The sequence below is a fragment of the Labrus bergylta genome, chromosome 15, assembly GCF_963930695.1.
Source record: "Labrus bergylta chromosome 15, fLabBer1.1, whole genome shotgun sequence".
Classification (NCBI taxonomy): domain Eukaryota; kingdom Metazoa; phylum Chordata; class Actinopteri; order Labriformes; family Labridae; genus Labrus; species Labrus bergylta.
Window position 1 is genome coordinate 13,553,739 of NC_089209.1, and position 23,628 is coordinate 13,577,366.

At 40.9% G+C, this 23,628-nt stretch overlaps 1 protein-coding gene across 2 annotated transcripts; it reads right to left on the reverse strand.

The window, feature by feature from the left end:
* Positions 1 to 1,312: 1,312 nt before the first annotated feature.
* On the reverse strand, positions 1,313 to 23,528 carry rps6kc1 (ribosomal protein S6 kinase polypeptide 1). 2 transcript variants are annotated; one of them, XR_010668752.1, is made up of 17 exons: positions 23,356 to 23,528; positions 22,184 to 22,219; positions 21,175 to 21,295; positions 20,766 to 20,881; positions 20,583 to 20,676; positions 20,425 to 20,478; positions 19,879 to 20,301; positions 19,330 to 19,454; positions 18,728 to 18,826; positions 16,463 to 16,510; positions 15,833 to 15,965; positions 12,672 to 14,333; positions 11,186 to 11,275; positions 5,643 to 5,725; positions 5,250 to 5,431; positions 3,936 to 4,031; positions 2,968 to 3,011 (listed from the first exon to the last, which is right to left on the reverse strand). XR_010668752.1 is itself a non-coding variant. In XM_020647386.3 (16 exons), the coding sequence occupies exons 1-16, from the start codon at positions 23,455 to 23,457 to the stop codon at positions 2,910 to 2,912; spliced, it is 3,384 nt and encodes a 1,127-aa protein (XP_020503042.2). In that variant the 5' UTR covers positions 23,458 to 23,526; the 3' UTR covers positions 1,313 to 2,909. The 2 variants fall into 2 exon arrangements, 1 of the variants encoding a protein (XP_020503042.2); XM_020647386.3 differs by lacking the exon at positions 5,250 to 5,431 and having other exon boundaries at positions 1,313 to 3,011; positions 23,356 to 23,526.
* Positions 23,529 to 23,628: the final 100 nt, after the last annotated feature.

A 23,628-nucleotide genomic window follows, 5' to 3' on the forward strand; every position in this document is an offset into this window, starting at 1 on the left:
ACAGTTCTTTTTAGCTCATTTCATTTAGTTTTTTTTATCCATAGTGAGTTATTTTTTTCCGTAGTAAACTTAGTGTTGTAACCTTCGATCTACCAAATTACTCTAAGCTTAAGACAGTACAAGAATTCAGAATAAAAGCCTAACCATTTTTTTCTAAATGTAAAAAAATAGAATTTCAAACATGTGATTAAAAAAGTGATTAATCACGATTAACTATTGAATTTGAACTATCTAAAATAATATAGATTTTAAATACTTAAAGAATCTCAGTTCATTTAAAATAAATATAATTCTCCCAAAGTTGAACAGAAATGTTAGGATAACCCTTTTTTTAACAAGGAGTAGACTCAAGAGGGATCCTGCCAGTCAGTTTCTGCACACTGATAATAAAAGAATATACATATGATGAAATATGCGAGAATATGAGAGAGAAAGAGCAAGCCTGGCTCAGTAAATAAATCTAACTTCTGCTAATGTTATATTTAAATAATTAAATAAAGTAAGAAACCCACAAACAGCATCAAACCACCACGGGTAAGTACCAAACTACTTTCTGGTTGAATTACAAATGTGGTAGTCAAGTGTAAAACCAGGAGATGTAAGTTTTTTTTAACTTAAATTTTGTATGTTTAAAATAGAGACTAGACTGTTACCAATATTTGTGTACAGCTAGGATATCTAGTAGCTGTTTTTTCAATTAATCTTTATCTAACTCTTGGCAAGAGAAAAAAAAAAAAAGATCCTCATTACTTATAGGCTGTCATTTTAATTTTGCCCCCCAAAAATACCTTGTTCATTCCAGGTTTGTTTGGTCATTGAAATGTGTTTTATTTTTCCTTGGATTAATCATCAAGACAATTTGTAGCTCTGTCCACCAGTTAGTTTAGAACTGAAGAAGCCTTTTGGAGTAGAGGTGAAACGTCCTCAAAGTCTCTTTCATATTCAATGCCTGGGTGAACCCATTCCCTGCTGACCCAGGGAACGCTGTGGATATATTTAGAACTGTGTTAAAGTTTAATGTTAGATTTACCCAACACTTTTATAATGCCTATTTTGTAATATTTAAACTGCAACTAATGTGTATCATCAATAAGTGCTGGTGATTAATCCTGCTGTGTGTGTGTGTGTGTGTGTGTGTGTGTGTGTGTGTGTGTTGGCTCGTATTACTGTCACGGTGACGCTCAGTATGGGTGACAGGGGCTTTCTAGGAGTATCACGAGTCCTGATGATAAGAGGGGCTATAGCCTCAGTACAAACACACTCCAAACACACTCCCAATGTGTACAAAAAAAAAAACACACCTCACAACATGAACTCATCCAGGTAGGTTTATTTATTTTTTTCCAGAGTGATTGACAGACCAGTATAGACATGGAGCACACACAAGAGTGAACATTAAGCAGAAGAAAAAAAATCGTGTGATGTTTATGTCTGATAATAAGCGATCAATAAGTGGTGTATGGACCTTGTAGTTGCCAGAATCTGCCAACAGTATTGTGAAGTACAATAGTGTGCAGCATCAGTGGAAGAGTCACTATCTGTGTGTTGTTACAGAAATGTGTAAGATGTGTTTGATAAGTCTCCAAAGTCTCATCCCATTATACAAGAAGTGTTAAAGGGTTCCCAAAGTAACAAATGAAATGTTCACCATATAATTCAGAAATTGATCGGTCTGATAAGTTACTAGATGTGTTACTAAAACGAAAAGGGGGGGTTTGATTGAAGCGGCAGAAAGTGATTGACACGTTCAACATAATCAATGTTATTTTGACACCTGGGTGAACCTTCCACTCAGCACAACATCCTTTAAAAGGTATATTTACAGGACACACATTATTTATTGTTCCATAGATTTCTTGTTCAGAGCATTAAGTATTTTACATAAATGAAATTTGTTCAAGCATAAAAATCAGTGTTGCGATATTCATAAAACAACCAAAATCTTTGAAAGGGTTGACTTTAAACCGTGTTGTTCAAACCTCTTCATTCTTTACTCCATTTTTTTTTTTTTTTTTTTTTTTAAATGTACGAAACACTGTCATTGAAAACACTCATTCACTATCTTACACCGGCCCTTTTTTCAGACATGATCTTTTAAATAAGCATTACATCAAATCTAAATCTAAATTAATTGTTCAATTGAAAAAAATAAAAATCTACTCCTGTTCATTCCCCTTGCATAGTGTCCATCTCTGTGACTGTATGTGGGCTGTTTGGCAGTAAGAAGAGTTGGCAACAAAAAACAAAAAAAGGACGATGTTGTAATTAATGAGATATTATATCTGTTTCTTCATCAGAGCATAAAACCACACATCAATAAAAACTCAACTTGTCTCAGTCATGGCTAATCTCAGTGGGCTGGGTAAGGAATGATATAAGTGTTAAAGGTAGCAACAGACTGAGGGTATTGCACATTGATCTTTATGAAAGGTGACTTGAGAAAGGTGTCAGTTTAATGTTTAGCATGCACTAGTTATGGTATGCAAAAAAAACCTAAATCACAAAAAAAAAGTCCCCCTGCCACTCTTAATTGACATTTTGGCTCAAAAGCTAAAGAACAAGGAGTGTTAAAGCAACAATGCTGTAGTGGATCGTCACTCAGTACCAGCACTTCCTGTGTCAATTATTGCACCACATGTTCCCCGCACGAAAAGATAAGGTTACACGGTAAACTTGTGTATGATAAAGAAATGCACAATATACGCAGAGGTTAATACTGCTTCTTGGTAAATAAGAAAAAGGAGTATGTGGTGACCGGGTGGCAGCACAGATATGACGACATGTGCAGAAATGCATTGTTATTTACGTTCTATCTCTTTTTCGTCCAATCTGAAAATAGTTCATCCAGGGCAATTAGTCCCCCCCCCGAAATGCAATTCTGGTTTCCTTTGTCCCACAATGCACAGTGGCTATTTGGGCCAGTCCATTTTGGCAAAAAAAGGGTGGGATTTGATATCATCCACGCCTCCAACACCTGCCCCCAGTCTCTCCATTGGATTGTACTGGAGCAACTGAAAAAGATATTGAGACAGAAAACAGAAATAGACAAACCCACTTTGATGAAACAACGACTTTGAAATGTAGTTATCAGGCAGTCCTAATGGATTATAGTGATTCCATAGTGTCTGAAAGTCAACTTTTTCTCAGCAATATGATTTTGTCATATTAAGAAAATGTTGATCTTTTCTCTCCGTATTGATACACATCAACATGGCATGAGTTGTGTATTTTGATTTAGCTTGAAGATACGAGCATGTTGCAACTGACAAAGGATATGTCCACCATGTGAACCAAGTGTTGTTGTTTTTTTTTTTTTATCTGATATAATCTTCCACATACATACACCACTATTCATTGATGCAAGTACAGCCAGCTCCTGTTTTTATTGTTCTAATTTCTTTAGGTTTGTGATGTCACTGTTACCATGTTCCCAGAGACTGCTTGTGTATCCGGAAGTTTTTAGTACCGCTGTGTCATTTTCTTTCTCTTAATGATCAATGACAGTGGGATAACACTCTTTTTGTGTGTCTGTTGACACACCCAGCAGCCCAAACTTAGCCGGCTCTTTTTAGAGTTTATGTTGTTTTAAATAAACTGATAAACAACTTCTTCTGCAGCAGTAAGTCACCTATAAGTCATGTTTCTCCAACTTGGAAAGGACTGCCAAAGACTATTTTCAAAAATCACAAACATACATTTTATAATTACTGGCTAAGAGAGAGAGTTCTCTTTAAAAGATTCAACAGAATCAATATCATCTACAGGCGAGATTCCCATGTTGACGTTATTCATTAGTGACTTAAGAGTCAAGGTGATAAAATGATAATGATAAAAAGTAAATATTTTCTCATTAAAAACTTTTTGAATGAGCCAGAAGTTTAATTCTGAGCTGACTGTTAAAACATCACAAAACAAGCTAGCAGGGTAACGCTCACCTGCTCCAGCAGAGACCTGGCCTCCTCTGAAACAGACTCCGGGATGTTGAGAGCCGTGTGGCGACCGATTCCTGCTGGATGACAGTGCAGCAGAGACTGTATACGGAGAGGAAGGAGGGGTGGAAAAAAAAAAGAGATAACTATCAGTCAAAACAAAGACTCTAAAAGGACAAATACAGTGACACCCGCAGGGCCTTACAGGTCAGAGTGAGAGCATCAGCGCTGGATAAATAGGAGGAGACCAAAGAGCTAAAGCCCCTGAAACAACAGTGATCACATCAACCACAACAAGGCCAGGGTTGAACTACTGTTGCTCTTTCTTGGAACAAATGCAACATGTTTATACTTTGTTGGTACTCTGCAACTTCACTGGAAACGGCTGACAGCTGCCTGGTTGGTAAAGTCTGACCTGGTCACATTGTCAGATGAATGGAGTTGTTGCATTCACATAAAACTCAAAACAAGATAAAATGAGCACGAGACCTGAGAGTGCTCTTCTAACCACAGAAAGTAGTGCTCTTCTAACCACAGAAAGCAGCCTTACTGTTTAAATAATTGACAATAATATGCGTAATCAGTCTATCTTTCAGTGCATCTAAAACTACAAATTGAAAAACGCTGGGGCAGAAAAAGTGCAGCCAGAGAAAAAACATAAACTGCTTCTGTTGGGGGATCCTGGATGTGTTTTTTTCCATCAGTTAGATCAGTTGCCTCTCTCTCTCTCTCTCTCTCTCTCTCTCTCTCCTGTACGTGCTGCAGGAGTTCTGGCTGTGTTCCTAGCAGCAGTCAAGATTGCTCCAGGCGAGATCTTATCCTGCAAGGATCAAGAGACACTGTGTGTGCCTGCGTGTGTGTATCCTTGCCAGGGCTGTACCCAGACATAATCATCAAACGAGACATCTGTGTGACTGACTTTCCTTCTTTTTTTTCAGGTAAGTGGGTGTGTATCGTTCAATATATTATCACGAACATAACACCCCCCCCCCCCCGACACGTCTTTCGGCCATTGATGGGAGACACTGATAGCTGATATGAAAATATGCCCACTGGCAATCAGTTAGAATTTATTCAAATTTAATAGATAATACAAAAAAATCAGGGGGGGATGCTTTGCACCTGCACTGGGTGTGTGCATGCTGCTAGTGTGTGTGCATTTGTCCTTCAAGAGAGCTGTAAGTTATAATTAGCATGCGTTTAAGTTCATGTATGCAGGCTGATTTGTATCTTCCAAACAAAAAAAGCCAGTCTTAAAAGAGGGTCCCTGATCCTGGACCAGGCGAGTTCCGGCACCTTGAGAGCCGCCCTGCTCCTCACCTTCCACGCCGACCTCAGAGCAGTGTGCTCAAAGCTCAGCGCTGCGCCAGGAGCCAGCGAAGAGGCCCAGCGAGAGCTGACCCCCTGGCCCAGCAGATGGAGCTCAGGCTGGGGGAGAAAGTCACACCGGCACCCCTGGCACTCCCCGTGAACCAGAGTACGAGACGGCAGCCAAGACGCACCTCACACACATCCACAAACACACACAGGAAAAAAAAAAAACAATAAACTCCTCCTACTCAGACATGTACTGACACGCGCGCAGAATCACACACACAACCTGGCAGCACCATAAAGAGTGTGAGAGAGTTGAAAGCCAAGACACCTACAGACATCCCACAACACCTTCGCAAACAAAGATAACATTTTTTTTTTTCCTACTTTCTCACTCACCATGCCTGTCAGTAGCTCAAACAGGATGGCACCCAAACTCCACCAATCGCATGCTGCCATCTCCTCGCTGATACCTCCCACCTCTGGAACAGGAGCAAAAAAAAAAAAAAAGAATACACAGAAATAATCAATAAATAAACAAGCTTATGAGGCTGGAGGAACCTAGGAAAGAAGATCAACCAGTGATAGATGTTAAATAATCAGATTTGTAGCATTAAAAACATTCTCTCTTTGATCTTGATCTCCCATGCACTCAACCCCTTCAAAGAATCATTCTGCTTTTAAAGCCCTAACATTACACACTTTGAGAATGACATCTTGGATAACTTAATGTTTCATTGAATTGACACAATCAATTGAAAATGGGCACAAAAACATGGACACAGTCTCACACACACACACACACACACACAGACGCGCACACAAACAAGTGTGTGTCTCATAAAAGGGTGATTTGCATAATAAAAAAGCAGTTAAATTGAGGAAACCGTCTGCTGCAACTTCACACCATCTGCATGACCTGACCTCAAACACACACACACTCGTGCTATACACACACACACACACACAGGCGCGCGCACACACACCAAGACATGGAGGCAGGAAGAATAGAGAACATATTTGTTCAGTTTTCTTTAACTGGATACTATTTTAAGCCTCAGAAGAAAACTACAACCCAGACGCCTCTCCAAGTAACGATTATTTTGTTTTTTCCCTAAATTTGTTGATTTGTTTACATCTTGAAAGGATGCACATTCCCAGTCTTTTGTCAGGCTAATCAGAAGTCATATACAACCTATCTTCAGGACAATTTTCACTGATCTTGATTTCACAAATCTTTTACTTGTTTGTCAGTAAAACATCCAGACCCCAAAGATTTTTCATTACAAAGAAAAAGGAGACGCAGCAAATCTTTGGCCTGAAAAATAACTTGCTGTTACGAATTATGAGAATTTGTGGATGATTGCAGCTTTAACCTGCTGACAGAACATAATTCTGTTTCATTTTATCTACAGCTACAACTAATTACGGGCTCTAAATTTTCTCGGACACTTTTACCACCACTTCCTTAAGTAATATTCATAAATTACCTCAAATTCACACAAACAAATTTGTGCACAAGGTGAGCATTTCATCGGAGGTCTGACCACTTCCAATCCCACTCTTTGTTGTATAGTGTTCTGATCCAGAGCCGTCTCTCTGAAAGGCTTATGAGGATCCACATGGGCTTTTAAATCTAGACCTGAGACTCAGAGTGATACTCATTTGTTAAAGTCAAAAGTGTATGTATGACCGAGAGAGGGTATGTGTGTGTGTGTGTGTGTGTGTGTGTGTGTGCAACTGGCTCCACTGGGTACCAGATGGCCTCTTGTGCCGCTCAGCTTCCCTCTCTCCAGAGGGGCCGGGACCCCTGGGTCACTGCTGTGTGTGCCCAGAGACCAGGCTCCTCAGCTGGGGGAGCATAGGAGACAAAGACCCCCTCGTCTCCTGGAGGCTGAGGGGAACTCCAGAGGGCAGTGAGGTTCTCTTCCAGCAGAGGTTATGATACGACTTACATGTTTCCTACACACACAGAGACACACACACACACACGCACAGCCAACTGAGCAACCAGTCTTCAGGGCTCCCTAGGACGACTGTTTTGACAGCCAAGGAGAGAAGATCGTCATTGAACGGACTAGTGATACCTGCGTAGTTATCAGCTGGAGGGGAGATACTGGACACACACACATACACACACACACACACAATCGTACACATCTTAGAGCAAGGTCGATGTCATCACAATGGATTAATGTCTAAGGAGCTGCAGGGAGAGTACAGTGGAGCTGGCTACACTTACCGCTCTGTCAGAGCGAGGCAGGGCGAAGAGGAGACAGAGAGCAAGAGGATGAGAAGGGAGAATTAACTGCGTCCAGAGGCCATGGGTCATTCAAACCTCGCTGTTACACTGTGTGATGGGTAAAACTTTCAAATCTTACCCAACCTCCACACACAGTTCAGTTCTTAGACAGCACACAGAAAACTTTCAAATCAACAATGGCAGTTTAAAGAAGACAAAAGGAATACTGAGAAGTTCAGACTCGCCACGACAACGACACACTCTGTTCACCTTGTGGCCTTTTCTTCTTCCCTTTCCCCTCACACAACGCAGTTCCCTTTTGCTTTGTATCTTAATCACACTCGATCTCCTCTCTCCCGGGGGCCATAAGGAACTTTCTCTCTTCTCCTCTCAGCAAAACTTCCCTAAAAACTTAACTGAAAGTCATTGTTAAAAGAGGAAGTAGACTGCACGCAGGTAGGAAGTAAGGAAGGATCCGTGTATGATCTCCCAAGACTGTTTGTGTCTTATGAATTGGTTAGGCTCTGTTTTTTTAGTCACAGTATTTATCTTGTAAGTTAAGTAGTCTAAAACAGACCTTACACAAACCTTTAAGTCATCTCCCTCGTTTCCAGAATGTGAACTTTTTACTTTTCTAAACAATGTCAGAGCTTTGTTTCAAAAAAAGGGGAACTACACGTTATCCTCTATTACATCTTTCTGTGGCTTAGCAGGTAAAAGAGCAAGCAAAACAGCAAAAGAAAAAAAGGTGGGTATAATAATGAAGAGCTCAGTTACTGGCCTGTTACCTCAGAGGGGAAGAAAATACTGAATTTCCCTTTTCCTATACATTGAAGACAATCAGTTTTGTCCTTCCCCCTCAGCAGAACAATAAAACAATTCCCTTTTTCTGCTCAAATGATGTCGCATCAGGCGACGCAACAGCTTGTACTTTTTCTTATTAAAGAAAAAAAACATGAGCCATCTGATGTTTATCAATGATGACGTAATGGTGAAAAGTAAATAAGCAGTAGTGTAGGATAAATAGATTAATTCCCTACTGCTGTATTTTCAGGGTCCACTCCCCTGTTTTTTTGTGGGTGTGAATGTGTGCGCTTTCAAAACATGTTTCCCTCCTTCTTCTTACACACACACACACACACACACATATAAACACACACGCACGCACACACGGTCACAGCAGGCCCCCTGCTAGCTTTCTGGCAAACAGTCATAAATCTGTCATCAGGAATGAAGCCATCGCTAGAGCTGACCCTGTCTGGATAAACAGCAATACATAACAAGGGCAAGAGAGACACACACTCACTAACCTCTGTGTTAGTGTGTGTGTGTGTGTGTGTGTGTGTGTGTGTGTGTGTGTGTGTGTGTGTGTGTGTGTGTGTGTGTGTGTGTGTGTGTGTGTTCACAAGCACATACATCTACAGACACACGCATTACTTAAGGTAGTTGTCCTGCAGGTTTGTAAACAAAGATAATCCAAAAAAAAAAAAGGGGGATTTTAAGTTTGTATTATTTGTAAAAAAAAAATAAAAAAATAAAGGCAACAACAGAGATGTTGAAAATTAAAGAGAAAAAGTTGCCACTGGTTGATTAGGACTGTCTACGGATGTGTAAGAGTTCCTATCGCTCAACTAAAGGGTAATACACCCCCTGCTGGCAGCTTCTATGTATTACATGGATTGGTCCACGCAGGCCCAGCAGTCATTTAACTAACAAGACCTTTAACAACTGGGCTGAGGTCGACTCATGTCCACTTCATTTCACAAAAAGGTGATGCTTTTATTTTAACCCTTTTGAAATACTTCGCTGAAAAAACAATTACATTTCTTGTGTGACTCACTCGCAGACATTGTGGTCAACATTTAGACACAGCCTCTAGCTGAACCATGCCGTCTTTAAAAGACAAATTCATCAGCTTTTAGAGACGTTCACCAACAACAACTTTGATTGTCATTAAATCATGTACTCATTTGTCTTTTTGGCTAAAGTTATACCAATTGGAATTGTTTGATTTTTTTTCCACATTTATATGGGTTTAAAGTGATTTCCCTCGAGTTCTTTTCAATGCCGGATGGACAAACTTCTTCTTTTTTAAATTGCACATAGTCAGAAAATTACTTAAAGTAAATAAATAATTAATAGATAATGGTAGCAAGCCAAAACTAAGGCATTTCCTTGATGTAATAAGTAATTATAACTGGAGAAAACATCTTAAAATCCAGCTTTCATTCATTTTCTATTAACCGTACAGATACAGCTGTAAAAAATAATGAGAGGTAAAAGACAAAAAGAAGGAAAAACTGGAGAAATTATAAATATAACTTTAAATATATAACTGAAACTGAAATACGTTCAAAAATAATGAATTATGAAATCCAAAAATAAAATTTACATTAAAGAGGATTTTTCGAAAGATTACACGTTATATTCAAACCTACCATCCACACGATAAGACTGTTTTCATTTGATGCTCATAACAAGATTCCTAACAAAATAATTCCACAGTAACTTAAGCAGAAAACTTATCTCGGCTTTGCAGTTAACATTTCCAGCCTCATAAAGCATTACGATCCTCGTTCTGTGTCTTTAGGTCACCTCATGCCGGTCACAACCACACATGCCTCTATGTGCTTCCATTATCAGGCTTTTAAACAGACTGTTGCTCCAGGAATAAATAAAAAAAAATATGCATACTTCAAATATCAGATACAGCATTTGTTGCTTTCAGATTAATTATAATAGTTGCATATGTATGTTGTAGTCACAAGGAGGATTTAAATCTGAAGTGACCTTTCTGGCTTAAGAGAGAGGAGGAATATGAGTGAGCGGCTTAATATGAGTGTGTGGGAGAGAGAATGGGTATAAGGGGCCATCGTATATGTCTCAGAGTGCGTCCGAGTGTTTCCAGCTCGCAGTTCTACATCCTGCATATTTAAGAAAGAATAATCCAGCCAATCACATACAATGTAAGAAACAACCCAACTGTGAAGCTGAAGTTACTAGAATACGTACCCGCCTATATGTCAAACACAGGCGTGCTAAGTGGGGACATGGTGCTGTAGTCTAGCAGCAGTTTGTTTTCGGCAGCTTGTAAACAGCATGCCAGAGCTGCCACAAGCCTGCTGGGGGCAATGCACAGCGTTACTGCACTACGGGCTTCACAGCTGCACAACAGCAATCTCTACAGGACAATTAGAGAACTACAAGATCACCAAAATGTTGCTGGAAGATTTTAAGAAAATTTGATTGAATATGTATTCCCTACTATTAGCAACCAAATGAGTGTTCATTGAAAACGTCAAACCTAACAACAGGAGTACTGCATGCATCCTAATGAGGTCCCTTTAGCAACAATGAGGCAAAGTATTAAAGAAAGAAAAAAACAGAAAGAGGACATGAAACTATAGATTTCTTTGTTTCAGAGGCAGGAAGAATACTCATTTTCTAATCTCCAGAGGGGTTTGTGTTCACTTGGGTTGTTTATTCATGCCTGGTCATGAATGAGGGGTTTGTGACCATGGGAAAGTAACCTACTTATGGCCCTGCATGCCTGCATAGAATTAACCCCACACAAACATCCGGACTGACACACAAACACACGTATGAATATAGGCTCTGAATTAATCAGTGTAGAATTAGTGCATAAGAGTAATCAGAGATTTAAAAAAAAAATTGATTAGTACAGTTGTAGATGTCGTACCTGGTGCACAGTACATATTGGCAATGGCCTCTTTGTCACAGGACTCCTCGACGTCACTCCAGCTGCAGAAGTACGTAAGCTGAACATGACCTAGGGAGACAGAAAGGAAGACATCTCAAAATGCGATCATCTAATCCTCCTTTCGTCAACCCTGCGCAGTCAAGTGTCGCTCCGACTCGCTGCTTCTCAAACTGTTTACTCACCTTTCCAACATTTCCTTCCTCTGCTCCTTTCCGCCTCTCTACATCCCCATGCAAGCTCTTCAAGCACACAGCCCCACCGATTACTCCTGTTTAGCGGCTACCCGTTAACACTATCATTAGAACTAATGGTGTCATTAGGTAGCCGTGGCCATTAGCCCAGGCTAGCCAGACTGATGCACCACACTACACCGTTGATGGGCCCTTTAGAACAATAATTACCGGCAGGGAGACGAAAACAGCCACTCAGCTAATTAGACGCTTGTTGATAACGAGGTGGGGAGAGATGATTGTAGGATGACAAAAGAAGAAGTTGAGAGGGGATCTGTGACCTCCTGGTACAACAACACTGTTATCTCTTGAGGAGCATTCGCTGAAGGAAATACATTACGTCATGTTTGATTGACAGAGACAACCCAAAAGTGATCTATCCTGCAAGGAAGGAATACAAAACTTGAATCCATAGTTTCATTTTTTTCTTGACAACAAAGTGAAGAAAAAAAATGACATCCACAATTTATTGGAGAGTCAGATTAACAGGATGTTTAGCGTCCTATCATTGAAATGATGATTAAAAGCAACGCATTGCAAAAATGTAATTTAGGTCCCTATAGAACATCTCTGAGATGGTTTGCAGTCATCCAGGTTTTTGCAATTTAAGGTTTACCGGAATTCCAAATGGGCACTGGGTTGGATTAAAGTTCTATGTAATAAAAATTTCAGTCTTTACAGAAGTATCACATCAGAGATACTTTACTCAGTTTACAACTAATGTTTCTGCTACAGCAACTTTTTCATAAATTTTTTTACATCTTGTGTCTTGGAAGTTTCACTAGCCATTATCAAATTGATCTAAAGCTACTGGGTTTCTTGTATAAGTACATTTTTTTTGCCTTCTTCCTTAAAAAACACATTGTATTTATTGTTAAAAAGTCTCAATGAAGTCATTGTGGCAGTGAGAGGAATGATGTGTAAGCGTGTAACAGACAGAGGATGTTTGCTTTCTCTTGCCTGGTTGAACATTAAAGAGACAGCTGTATTCTGCTTTAAGCTCATCCACAGGTTTGTCTGACCATTCTGTAAATAAACTGTATTGAAGTGCGGCTCTAATATTATATTTAGTAAGCAGTATTGCAATTTGAATTAAAAGAGTTAGGTTAAAAGTTTGAATTTTCAGATCTTGTTCCACAAACATTTACATATTCTTTTGTCTCGGTGGGTAAATATCTTAAGTTTGAATCGACATAGTGTTGTGAGTAATCCTCTGTTCATAACTGATGTCTCACCTTGGTGGTCGAGCAGGATGTTGTTGGGGTTCAGGTCTCGACAGATGATGCCTTCTTGGTGCAGAAAGTCCAGGGCTGTCACCATCTCCGCGGCCCAGCATCGAACAAACTCCTCGGGGATGCGAGCTTGCGATGCAGCCAACGACAGCTCGTCCAGCTCTCTGAACAGCCTTGATACGTCTTTATCGAATTCGCTGCCACCTTTAATACTAATAACTCTTTGTGATTCACCACTAAGCCCTGGTAAACTCTCAACCCCTGCACAGGCCTCACTCCCGTTTTTGGCTGTGATAGAATCAGTGTTTTTACCACTGGGATCTGGAATCAAGTCTTTATTAACGCCCATACTTGTCTCGAGTTTCTTACTAAGTGAGTCGATGTCTGGGAGGTCTAGGGGCGCGCTATTTTTTTGGCATGCGAGATCAACTACCATCTTTTCAGAGGCCTCTTGTGCAAACGCCAAGCTGCAGTCATCCCACAGCGAATTAAAGGGGGAGGAAGATGCAACACTGATGTCACAGGTTGCAGAAGCTGTGCAGTAAGATGAAAGCTCCTGCTCCAGCGTCTGCTCCTCCTCCTCTGCCTCGGGCTGGCTGTGAAGCTGCAAGACGTCGGGCTGGATACATTTCTGAGGAGAAGCTGTAACCTCGAGGCCCAAACACACCCCTGAAGACTCTAACTCTTCTTGTAAAGAATCCTCCGTCCCGCTCAATTCAGGCAGGTTGACCAAAAGGTCTGGTGGGTGACCCTCATCCTCAACCACAGCCTCTTTGAATGAAATAACTGGCACCGACTCATTGGAGCCTTTATCACTGCAGTCCAACCCCCAAAGCTCCAAGCCTTGGCTTTTGACCTCCTGAGCCAGCTCAGGAAGATCCTCAGTGACGTCTGAGCCAAGGTCGGACGTAGAAAAGACAGAGACCTGCTTGTGAGAGGGACGCTGCTCTCCTAGGTCGAGACAGGTCACCTCACTTGCACTGTCTTTGCTATCGATACGGAAGAACTCCATTGGTGTGTGCTTGGACTGGTCCAAAGACAGAGGTGCAGCAGGGGATGGCAGAGGACTGAAGACTTCACTGTTGTCCTGGGCGTCCCCACAGTATTGCTCGGTGTCTGCAGTGTGGCCGCTTTTGTCCAACGAATCTGTAAAAAAGCTGAGATCCTGAGAGCTAATGGGAGAAGAGAGGCTGTCGTTGCTAATCAGCGAGCGGCTGCGTGAGGACGTAGTGGTTGTCGCGTTGGGGACCTCCAGCGAGAGCATTTCCTGTTCGCTCTTCTCTTCCTCCTCTTCTAGTGCATCTGGTTCTACTTTATCTTGTTCGTATTCATTGCAAAGTGTAAGATAACTGTTGGTGCACTCCTCCTCAGAGGTGGCTCCAGAGTCCGAGTGGGCCCCGATTTGTTTAGTAAGCCTGGGTGGAAGAACACTTTTCTGAGGAGATTTGTCGAGGTTCTCCTCTTCGTTCTGCAGCCCTGTAGCAGATTCAGAACCAGCAGGCAGCACAGAACCAGAACTGGCCGATCCTGCATCCAGCTTTGGTACAGCGTGTCTTGGCGAATGAACAGCTGCTGTGTGGCTCTTCTGGATGAAAGGAATATCAAAGCTCTCGTCTGGGCTTGAACAACGAAGGTACTTTCCAATGTGTGACCACAGCTTTCCACCTAAAGATAAAGGAAATTAGGAATTTAAACAAAAATAAGTTTATCTCATGAATACAACTTTAACATTATTTCAACTGGGATAACCTTTTTCTAAAATGTGGCTCATTGTGTTTTATACCCATCAAAAACGTGTGCTTTAGAAAACACAAGTCTCAAAGTCTCATGTACATTTGTGTACAACAAATATTATTACAAAATCACAGACGTGAAAATCTGTGAGTTTGTAATACTTTTCTTCAAGACACAAAAACAAGAATCATGTCTTGAAGTCATTGATTTCTTGGATTGTTCTGCACTTTAAAGAGGGTGACAAATGCACCTTCAGGACCTTATGATTTCAGTTTTGAACTAGTGCATGGATTTGTAATCAGTCAAAGTCCCAAAACATGCTACGTTAAAACCTTGGTGTCATTGAAGCCTCCTTATTGTCTAGAGGCCACTGGCCAGTTCCAGTGCTGCGCCACCTGGTGGGCAATTAACACTAGAACTGTTCTGAACAACGAAATGCAGAGAAGACAGTCCACTTGGGTTCTGCAGCTCCTTAGTTACTGGCACTATTTGAAAAACTCTAAAGACTCATCACTTACTTATTTACCAAGTTTTGTTTACCAAGGTGTTTGTTTACCAAGGGAAACAAACACCTTGCAGATAGTCCAAATTGGGTTATTATTATTGAGTTATTATTTAACTCAATTTGGACTATCAGGGATTGGATATGTGTTTTGACTTTTCTGTCTTGCTCACACACATGCACAAACACTTACACACACGCACACACAGCTGTAGTGTGAGCAATTGGAAGCCAGCATCTGTTGTGTGTGATGAGAACAGATAGGGAGTGTGCAGTGATGATAATGATAGCAGGGCAGCTCGATGGCTTAGAAAGTAAAACATCCACATGTTGTTTTGTCCAATGTCACTCAGGTCACTGCCTCGCCTCTATCTGCCTGACTATCCTCATTTAACACATCAGCTGCTGTAGACTATATATATATATATATATATATATATTTATACTTCTACATCACTAAACAAACATAAAGTGAAACCTGTATTCTTTGAATCCAGGTGTAACTGTGTTTCACCCACGCTTTCTCTGGCTTTTGATTGGCTTTATTAGATCATGTTGAACAGCCCCACATGATATTTAATACTGTCCACTAATATTAGCGCAGGGTGGTTATGGAGAGCACCAGATTGAAAAGGTTACAGGGCATTAAAAAATATGGCTGCATTTCATTGTACGCACTCACCCACACACATAAGCAACACACACATCCTGGAGTTAGTGGGATGTAAGGAGGCCCAGGTGTTGGCACAGCTAATGAAGCATGGTGCCACCTGGTATTCAGAATAACGACCTGTGACACACACCCATCTCTATAAAACATCTGTCTGAAACAAGGGCAGAGAGACAGCTGGAAGAGATGCAGGGGGGGGGGGGGGGGGCAAATGAGAAGAAGAAGGTGATGAGTGTGAGATATGGGTTTGTGTTTTACCTTCAGCATACTGCAGCAGGAGGAAAACTACGTCTTCAGAAACAATGAACTTCCTCAGCTGCACCATGTGGGGCACGGCGTGAGGCATGATGGTCCTTTTAATCCGCCCACAGTCGCTGCTCTTCCTTAAACCCTGCAATAAGACGGAAGAAGCAGGTGAGTAATTAAAAAGAGAATTTAAGGAGGTGTGATAGGAGGAAAAGGAAGGTGAGTGTGTCTGTGTGTGTGTGAAGATAAAGGCGTAAAGAAAAATGATGAAGGAGAGTGCGGCAAAGGAGAAACTTCCCATTAAAGAGTTGCCAGCTATGCCCCGTGGCAACTCAAAGTCACTTGATTCATCAAGCCACATACAGCGCGTGACTTTAACAGAGCCACACAAATCTATCAGCGCTACACGTATAGTTCACATTGGCCAACAGAGTGTGTGTGCAAGTATGTGTGTGTGTGTGTGTGTGTGTAGTCATCTGTGCCCGCGCTGTGTGTTGGCATCTGGCACACGTCTCACACCTGAGAGCAGAGGAGCTGACAGGGACAGGCCCATTAGAATCAATTACACCAGTCACACACAGGGGCTTCTGGCACACTTCACACTAACAGTTACACACACACACATGGGTATTTTACACTTACTTTCAGGATGAACGTCTCTTGCGTTCTCTTGTCCATGACCAGAAGAACCTGTGATGGAAGATTGCCATTAATGGGCATGAACAGACATACAAGGTCTAACATGATGTAGTGGTTATGTCCTCCAGAGCAGAGTTTTTTAACCACAGGGTCAGGGCACACATAAAGGTCACTGCAAGATAAATGTAGGAACTTAAATTATACACACAAAAAAAATTGGCATTAGCACGTCAGATCCTGCTGTGTGGAGCAAACTAAATCAGTCACATAACAATGACATAAAGGAATATTAACGCTGTAGTTGATCAGCATAAAAAAGGAGGAAAATGAAATACTAGCTGCCAAAAACTATAAAATCAAAACAAAGACGAGAGTAAAGGTGACAAAATGACACATATCTTTACAAATACATCACACCTGACCTGATGCTTCCATTAATTGGATAACGGAGAAAATTAAATCAAGACAAATACTGTAATCTTAAATGCCAGTAATTTATTAATCTATCAATCGGTTGACATTTTCTGAATCATGACAGTTTTCTTCACACTGAGATGAATCATTGAAGACTGAGTCTCTTTACCAGTCCAGGGTTCCCTGATTAGTTTGAGAAGGGCCAAAGAGGTACATGGTTGTCTTCCCACCGGCTCATTTAAATGTTTGATATGTGCAGAGATTTCTTTAATTTTTTTAAAATGTCATTAATGTCTGTATTTCTTCAATAAAAACAGGGAATACCTTACTATTTAAAAAGTATTATAGTAATAGTGGTGATGACAATGGAAATAATTGAGGTGTTTATTTATTTATGTTGTTTATTGTAAACATTAAAGTTTGGACTTATGGCTGTTCTTTGAAAAAAAGGAATCCTACAGAGATGAATATAATGTCGAAAAAAAAATAGTTTTTATCTTTACTTTTCAACCCTAAATAACACAAAATAGAGTAGTCACATGAATCTGAAATCCAAACTGCCACATTAAATATGCACTGTAGGTTCTTACAGATGCATTTATTCTCCACTAATACTCTTAGAAAATATGTCACCTTCAATGCTTCAATGTAGACAAAGAAGCTGCTGGCAGTAGTACCATCTCTAAATCCCCATCTCTTCTAATCTGATACAAAGCATAAAGTTAGCGTAAAGCTTTCAACCTCTCTAATTCCACTTCTCTTTCATTCCTCCCTCTCCCTGACATCTTGATTCACTCCCTCTTTCTCTCGGACGTCTCCATTGCTCTTCTGCTGCCTCACGGTCTCCGGGGAAGGGCTTGAACATATGTGTGTGAACCTGCCTGTGTGCGGGGTAGCGCAGCGTGTGTGTGTGTGCATGAGTATGTTAAGTTGAGTGCCTTCTCTCCATGTGACCCTGGCGGGGACCAAACAGGTGCAGGCTAAATGGATATGAATGGAGCTGTGAGTAAACAGAGTGGCGGTGCCGGCCAGGGCGCTAATATAATTAAGACACAAACATCAGGGAAGGGGGAGGTGGAGGGCGCAGGCGGGGCCATCAGGGTGAGGAGCTCTCTCCATCTGTCCCCTCTGTCCCCATTAAAAGTGAAAGGAGGAAGGAGGAGGTGGAGAGGATAGCTGGGTCATTTCAGCGCAGTATCCACTTATTGTAGAGTTTTCCTGCTGTGTGTCTGGTTTGTTTGGGACATATTGTGGATTTTTGCGTGCACCTCTGTTGAGAAACACATGTTAGTGTTGTGTCAACATTTTCCTTTGGGTTTTGTGTGTGTGTGTTAAGGACGAGCATCATTGATTCAGTGTTTTGTGTGCCGCTCTCCCCGTCGCTTGCCAAGTCATTTCATGGCTGAGTGGTGAAGTTGCTTCGCCGGCAGCTGGTTGAGAGGACCAGCAACCTAAACTGACCTTGGGGTCGTCATAACTGATGCTAAACATACACACACTCAGCTCTTACCATACCAGCTAGTAAATCTATTATGTTTTATAGCTTCATCAAAGTGAGGGTTGAAGACGGAAAGGACACGAGGGGGAGAAATGTATCTCGTCTGGGGTGACTATTGAGTGTCTGCTGCACCACTGTGTAGTTTCATTGTATTTGTTTACATCCTCTGAGAATTCCCTTCTTCACCATTAACATTTGAGTGAAATACTGAATTTTAACAATCGTCAATTTGCATTTTCTGATTTTTAAATCTGCATCTTTGCAGAATTTTTTTCATTATGATACGAAAAGAACGACATCGTAAGAGCAGACTCCCAACACGCGGCTGCAAGTTGTAAGATTTACAATAAACTGACCTTATTTATGACCCCGAGCACCCTGTAAGCTCTCAGCTCCTCAGACGGACTCTGCTGGCTTCCTCTGCTGCTGGACGAGCAGCACTGTGCCCCCAGAGCCTTAGAGGGAAAGAAATGTAAATGTGATGAATACAATTACACATAATATTATCTTTAAATATGAGCAAAGACATAAAGGACTGTGTAGAATAGAGCAGCAGCAAGGGTTAGTAAAAACACCAACAAATACATTCTGTGAGAATCACATGACACACAATGTCTACTGACAAGGAATCTAACTTAAAGGAAAGCATGCATTAGTTAAGTGAAGCTCACTTTGAAGCCCCTTTAAGGAGCAAAAACTCCCTACTCACTGCCTTATAAGTTATCATCCAATACACTGTGATGACAAAAATATTGATAATTTTACACAGCAAAATGTTCTTTATAGAATAAAGTGTGATGAGATTTTCCAATACAGACTTGCAGCAAAGTTTTCATCTGTATTAAACCCAGAAGCACTCTGGTGTACTCCCTCAAGTGGTTTGAGGACCCTGGTGGATGCATGCATATAAATATATTAGCATAATCTAACACAGGCAGCGTACAGGCCTCCCACTCACCACTGTCTGCGTTGACCCTTGACCCATGTTGCTTCTCAGATGCTGACTGGATATCTGCTCTGCTCGCATCAGATACTCTGCAGTCTTTTTCTTCACGGCCTCTCGCCGCGTGGGACTGGGCTCACCTGAAAAGAGGTGAGCAAGTTCGGTGAGTTTGTCTACACAAAGCAGATTTTAAAGTGCAGAGTTAAACGTTTCTGTTCCGGCGATTGTTTACTGACACAAAACATTTGTTTTTTAGTGACAAGCTTTGAAATACAAAACTGAGAGGGACGGTTTAGCTTGTCTCCATCCATATTGGGTTGTGAAGTAAGAGTGCCAAACTAAAAGTCAATTTCTACATATCAAATAATGATGATCAAAATAAATACATATGCTGATTTTTTTTATTCAGCATGTGTAGTTAAGTTAAAAGCAGATTAGGATGTAGCTATAAAAACAGAATAAGAGCATTGTGTTTGATTTTCACAGTACTGCATCAGCATTTTAACTTCTTCTGATCTTCATTTTGAAGCACAGCACAGTTTCCCCGCTCTTCTCCACACTGACCTTGCACTCCTTGCAGCAGCAGGTCCACTCCGCTGCGATAGCAGGAGAAGGCTGCTTGGAAGTCCTGCTCCTTCTCTTTTTGTACAGCCAAACAAATGAGCTCACTGGCTCCGTCTAAGTAATCTGACTTCACGTCTCTCTGGTTGCCAGCAGCGGCTTTCTTCAGGCTGCCGGAGAAGAGCGGCGTTCGGCCTGGCCAGCTGACCTCTGGATTTGGGGCTGAGGAGGCAGGAACCGGGGCAGGAGATGAGGTGCGAGGTTCGTGCAGAGAGGGCAAGCGAGGGCTGCAGCTGCTGCTAATGTTGGTGGCTCCCCCCTGTGGCTGGTTTGGGGAGGTGCTGCCTGAGGCCATGCCATCATCCAGCCCAGTTAGAGAGTCTGAATCCACAGCCAGGGAGGTCAGGTCGCTGTCGCTAGATGGGCCTGAGGGAGGAAATAGGGGTCATATATAGACATCATAACAAGCCAATAGTTGAACAGAAGATTGCAGAGGGTTTTTTTTGTCATTATGTTTATTTTTGTTTTTTATGTTTGAAGAAACCTTACCTCCATACTCAGAAGTGAGAGTCAAATCATCTGCACCACTTAGGTCTCTTTGCACTGAAAAACATGTTCAAAGTGTCTGAGCTGTCGAGGATGAACAGTTCATATAAATGAAGAGAGAGACCGAGTCAGAGAGAGAGGGTTAATGTGTGTGAGCGTACCATCAGAGCTGCAGTCCGATAAACTGTCTGCCAGGAAGTCAGAAAATGGCTCCGCTGGTCCGATGAGCTCTGAACCGTCGTGCACCTCGCCACCCTTGTAAAGAATTAAAAAAAACATTGGGTTCAGTTGTCTGTCTGAGAATATGTTTTTTTTTTTTCTTTTGAATATGTATGTTTGTGTACCTTGAAGAAATCTTGTATGTGCTCACTGCTATAGAGAGCAGGGATATTTGCAGAGAACTGAAGGAGATCCTCAGAGCACTGTCTCCTCTCCTCCACTACTGAGTCATCAAAACGACCTGCACATTGCATACATGGAGAGGCAGATCAATTAGAAGGTAGTGCTAGATGACTGAACAATAACACTGAGCTGCCACCAGGAGGCAGAGTCATCACTCCTCCATTTATTCAGGATCAGGATCAGGATTTATAGTTGCTGTTGGTGTCTCACACTAACGAGGAGGTATCTGAAGGTACCAGATGACCCAAACATTTTCAATCAATCAAAGATAAACATGTTGTCTCTTTTTTTTTTTTTTTTTTTTTGGTTAAAATATTTGACACAAAAGGAATCAGAGGGTTGGTTTCTTACCAAAGACTTTGGCCCTGGCGAAGGGAGGGAACAGCTCCGACTGGCTACATATATTCTTGTGCAGCTGCCAGAGGTTTTGATGAAGCTTGCGGAAATCACTATACCTCTTCCACACTGTTATCTACAGGAAGCGAGAGAGAGGAGAAATGGATGAAGACTGATAGGAGAGTGTAATGGAGAATCAATACTTTTACATTTTGTAACTTGACTTTATACCCGTCTGTTAAAAATTATTGTTATGACTTATAAAGTATGTAAATCGTGAAAACATTTATTTTCTTGTTAAAGAAAAAAACAATTTGAAAGACTTCCCACTAAAACCACAACAACAACATTCAAAGGAAAATCCACTATGCTCCAAAGCGAACACAAACTAACTAACACATACAACAACTTCATTTTATACCGATATAAGTTGTAACATTCACACACCAACCTTAACAAAGCGCTTCCTGTCGGATAAAGCAAAAACTCTCTCATAATGCTGAGATTCCAGTGCGCTTTGCTAAAATCCTGGCCAGCCAGTCACTATGAGAATAGTGGACTGAGCTCCCAAACAACTGTTCAATAAGGGAGGTATGCGTGCGTTTCCAGACAGTAATTGACATCATGCCTGCTGCATTTGCGCTGGTTACAGGCTGGACTGCATTCCTCAGTGTGGAACAGAGTATGCATGTGTGTTTACCAGTATGTTAATCGAAGTTTCATGGGAAAATAGAGAAGTCAAATGTGCAGTTACATTTTCTTTAATAATAATAATTTCACTACCCATGTCACCATTCACTCGTATTTTTTTTTTTTTTGAAAAATTAAAATTTTGAAAGGTTATTTGATTTTGTAACAGAAGGCTCCAACCAATTAAAATAAAAGACATAAAGCTGTAATCGTAGAAGTGCTTATATTCCAACAAGCTAAAAACAGAAATAAAAAAATAAATCTCAAGTATTCCAGCCAACCCCTACTTTACATAAGAATCACTGTATATGATACACAATGACTGACTCCTTACCTCCTGGACATCCTCTGGGCTCTTCCTGGAGATTATCTGTGTGGCAAAGAGAGACGATTTGGTATATTGTATGTCGGTGATTCCTCTCTAAAAGCACAAGATTTCAGTGTTGATTTAGCTGCAAGGAATTTCTAGTGCTGCTGACACATGAATGAGCAAGGACACAGCTCTGAGAGTGACAATGAGTGTATTATTATAGTGAATGACGGAAGCCTTCAGAGTAGAAACGAGACATCACCAACAATCAAAATAAGCAGGGTGGCAGGCAGACAACTTCAAAATAAAGCACTACAAGTAAAGCCATGTGTCTGATACGGCAAAGGAATTCACTTGGGGTTTTATCTCCCTATATAATCTACCTTAACTTGAAATATTTTCAGTATAAAACAGCACTTTTTTTTTTTTTTTTTTTTTTTAATTTCTTGTCTTGTGCTGTCAAACTGTCCTGTCTACTTTTGTCTGTGCATTGTCCATTTCTGTACTCTAAAACTGGATGACACATCTCAGGGGGTTATTCCTTGTAAAGAATTTCAAAACTACTTTGGGAGACATAAATGGGATTTAAACCACTGTCACACAGATCTTGCTAAGTCATAGAGTAAATCCAGGCTTTGACACATTTCCATTGTTGTTTAGACAGCATGTGAAAGCCATGATCCTGTACAACACGTATTGCACACATGTTAGGGTATGTTTCTGTGAAAGTCGCTTCAAAATGAAGTTTAAATGTGATTTTAATGTATATATATATATATATATATAAAAATAAATATATGTTTAATGTGTTTATTGTTTGAGCCTTGAGATTTTCTGTCACTGTTGGGACAGACTTTATCTAATCTAATCTAATCTAATCTAATCTAATCTAATCTAACATAATGTTCATTTATCACCATCTTCTAACAATAACAATGCTAGCTCGTTAGCTCACTGTTAATACATCGTTTATGGAGGATTCAATGCTAATCTAAATTACCAGCGTGAGATAAGAAAACAGCTATTTTCAGACAGCCATTTGAAGGTGTTTTTCCTGCTACAACTTCGGTGTTATCATTGTCTAATAAGACTAAGTGTTGTTTACATCATATTAGCTCAAGCTGGATAGCTAGCGAGCTAATAACACATAGCATTAGCCTTGCTGTCAAGAGTGCCCGTCTCCCCTCTTTACTTACCCTTGCGGTGACTTTGTAGACTGTGTAGCCTTTCTGATGCTTTTTGGGATCTGTGACAGTATAAAACCGAGCAAATTCTCCTCTGTCCCGCTGCGATATCATTCTGATAATGACAACATTGCCAAAGCTACCAGCCGGCTAGCCGTACACATTCATTCCCTGGTAGCAGAAGCAGTCAGGCAAATATGTTAGAGCGCCCCCCTGTGGAAGTACTTCAAAACTACATGCCACTACAATTTACATCCTCTCTTTGAAGAATTGTTACAACATGAG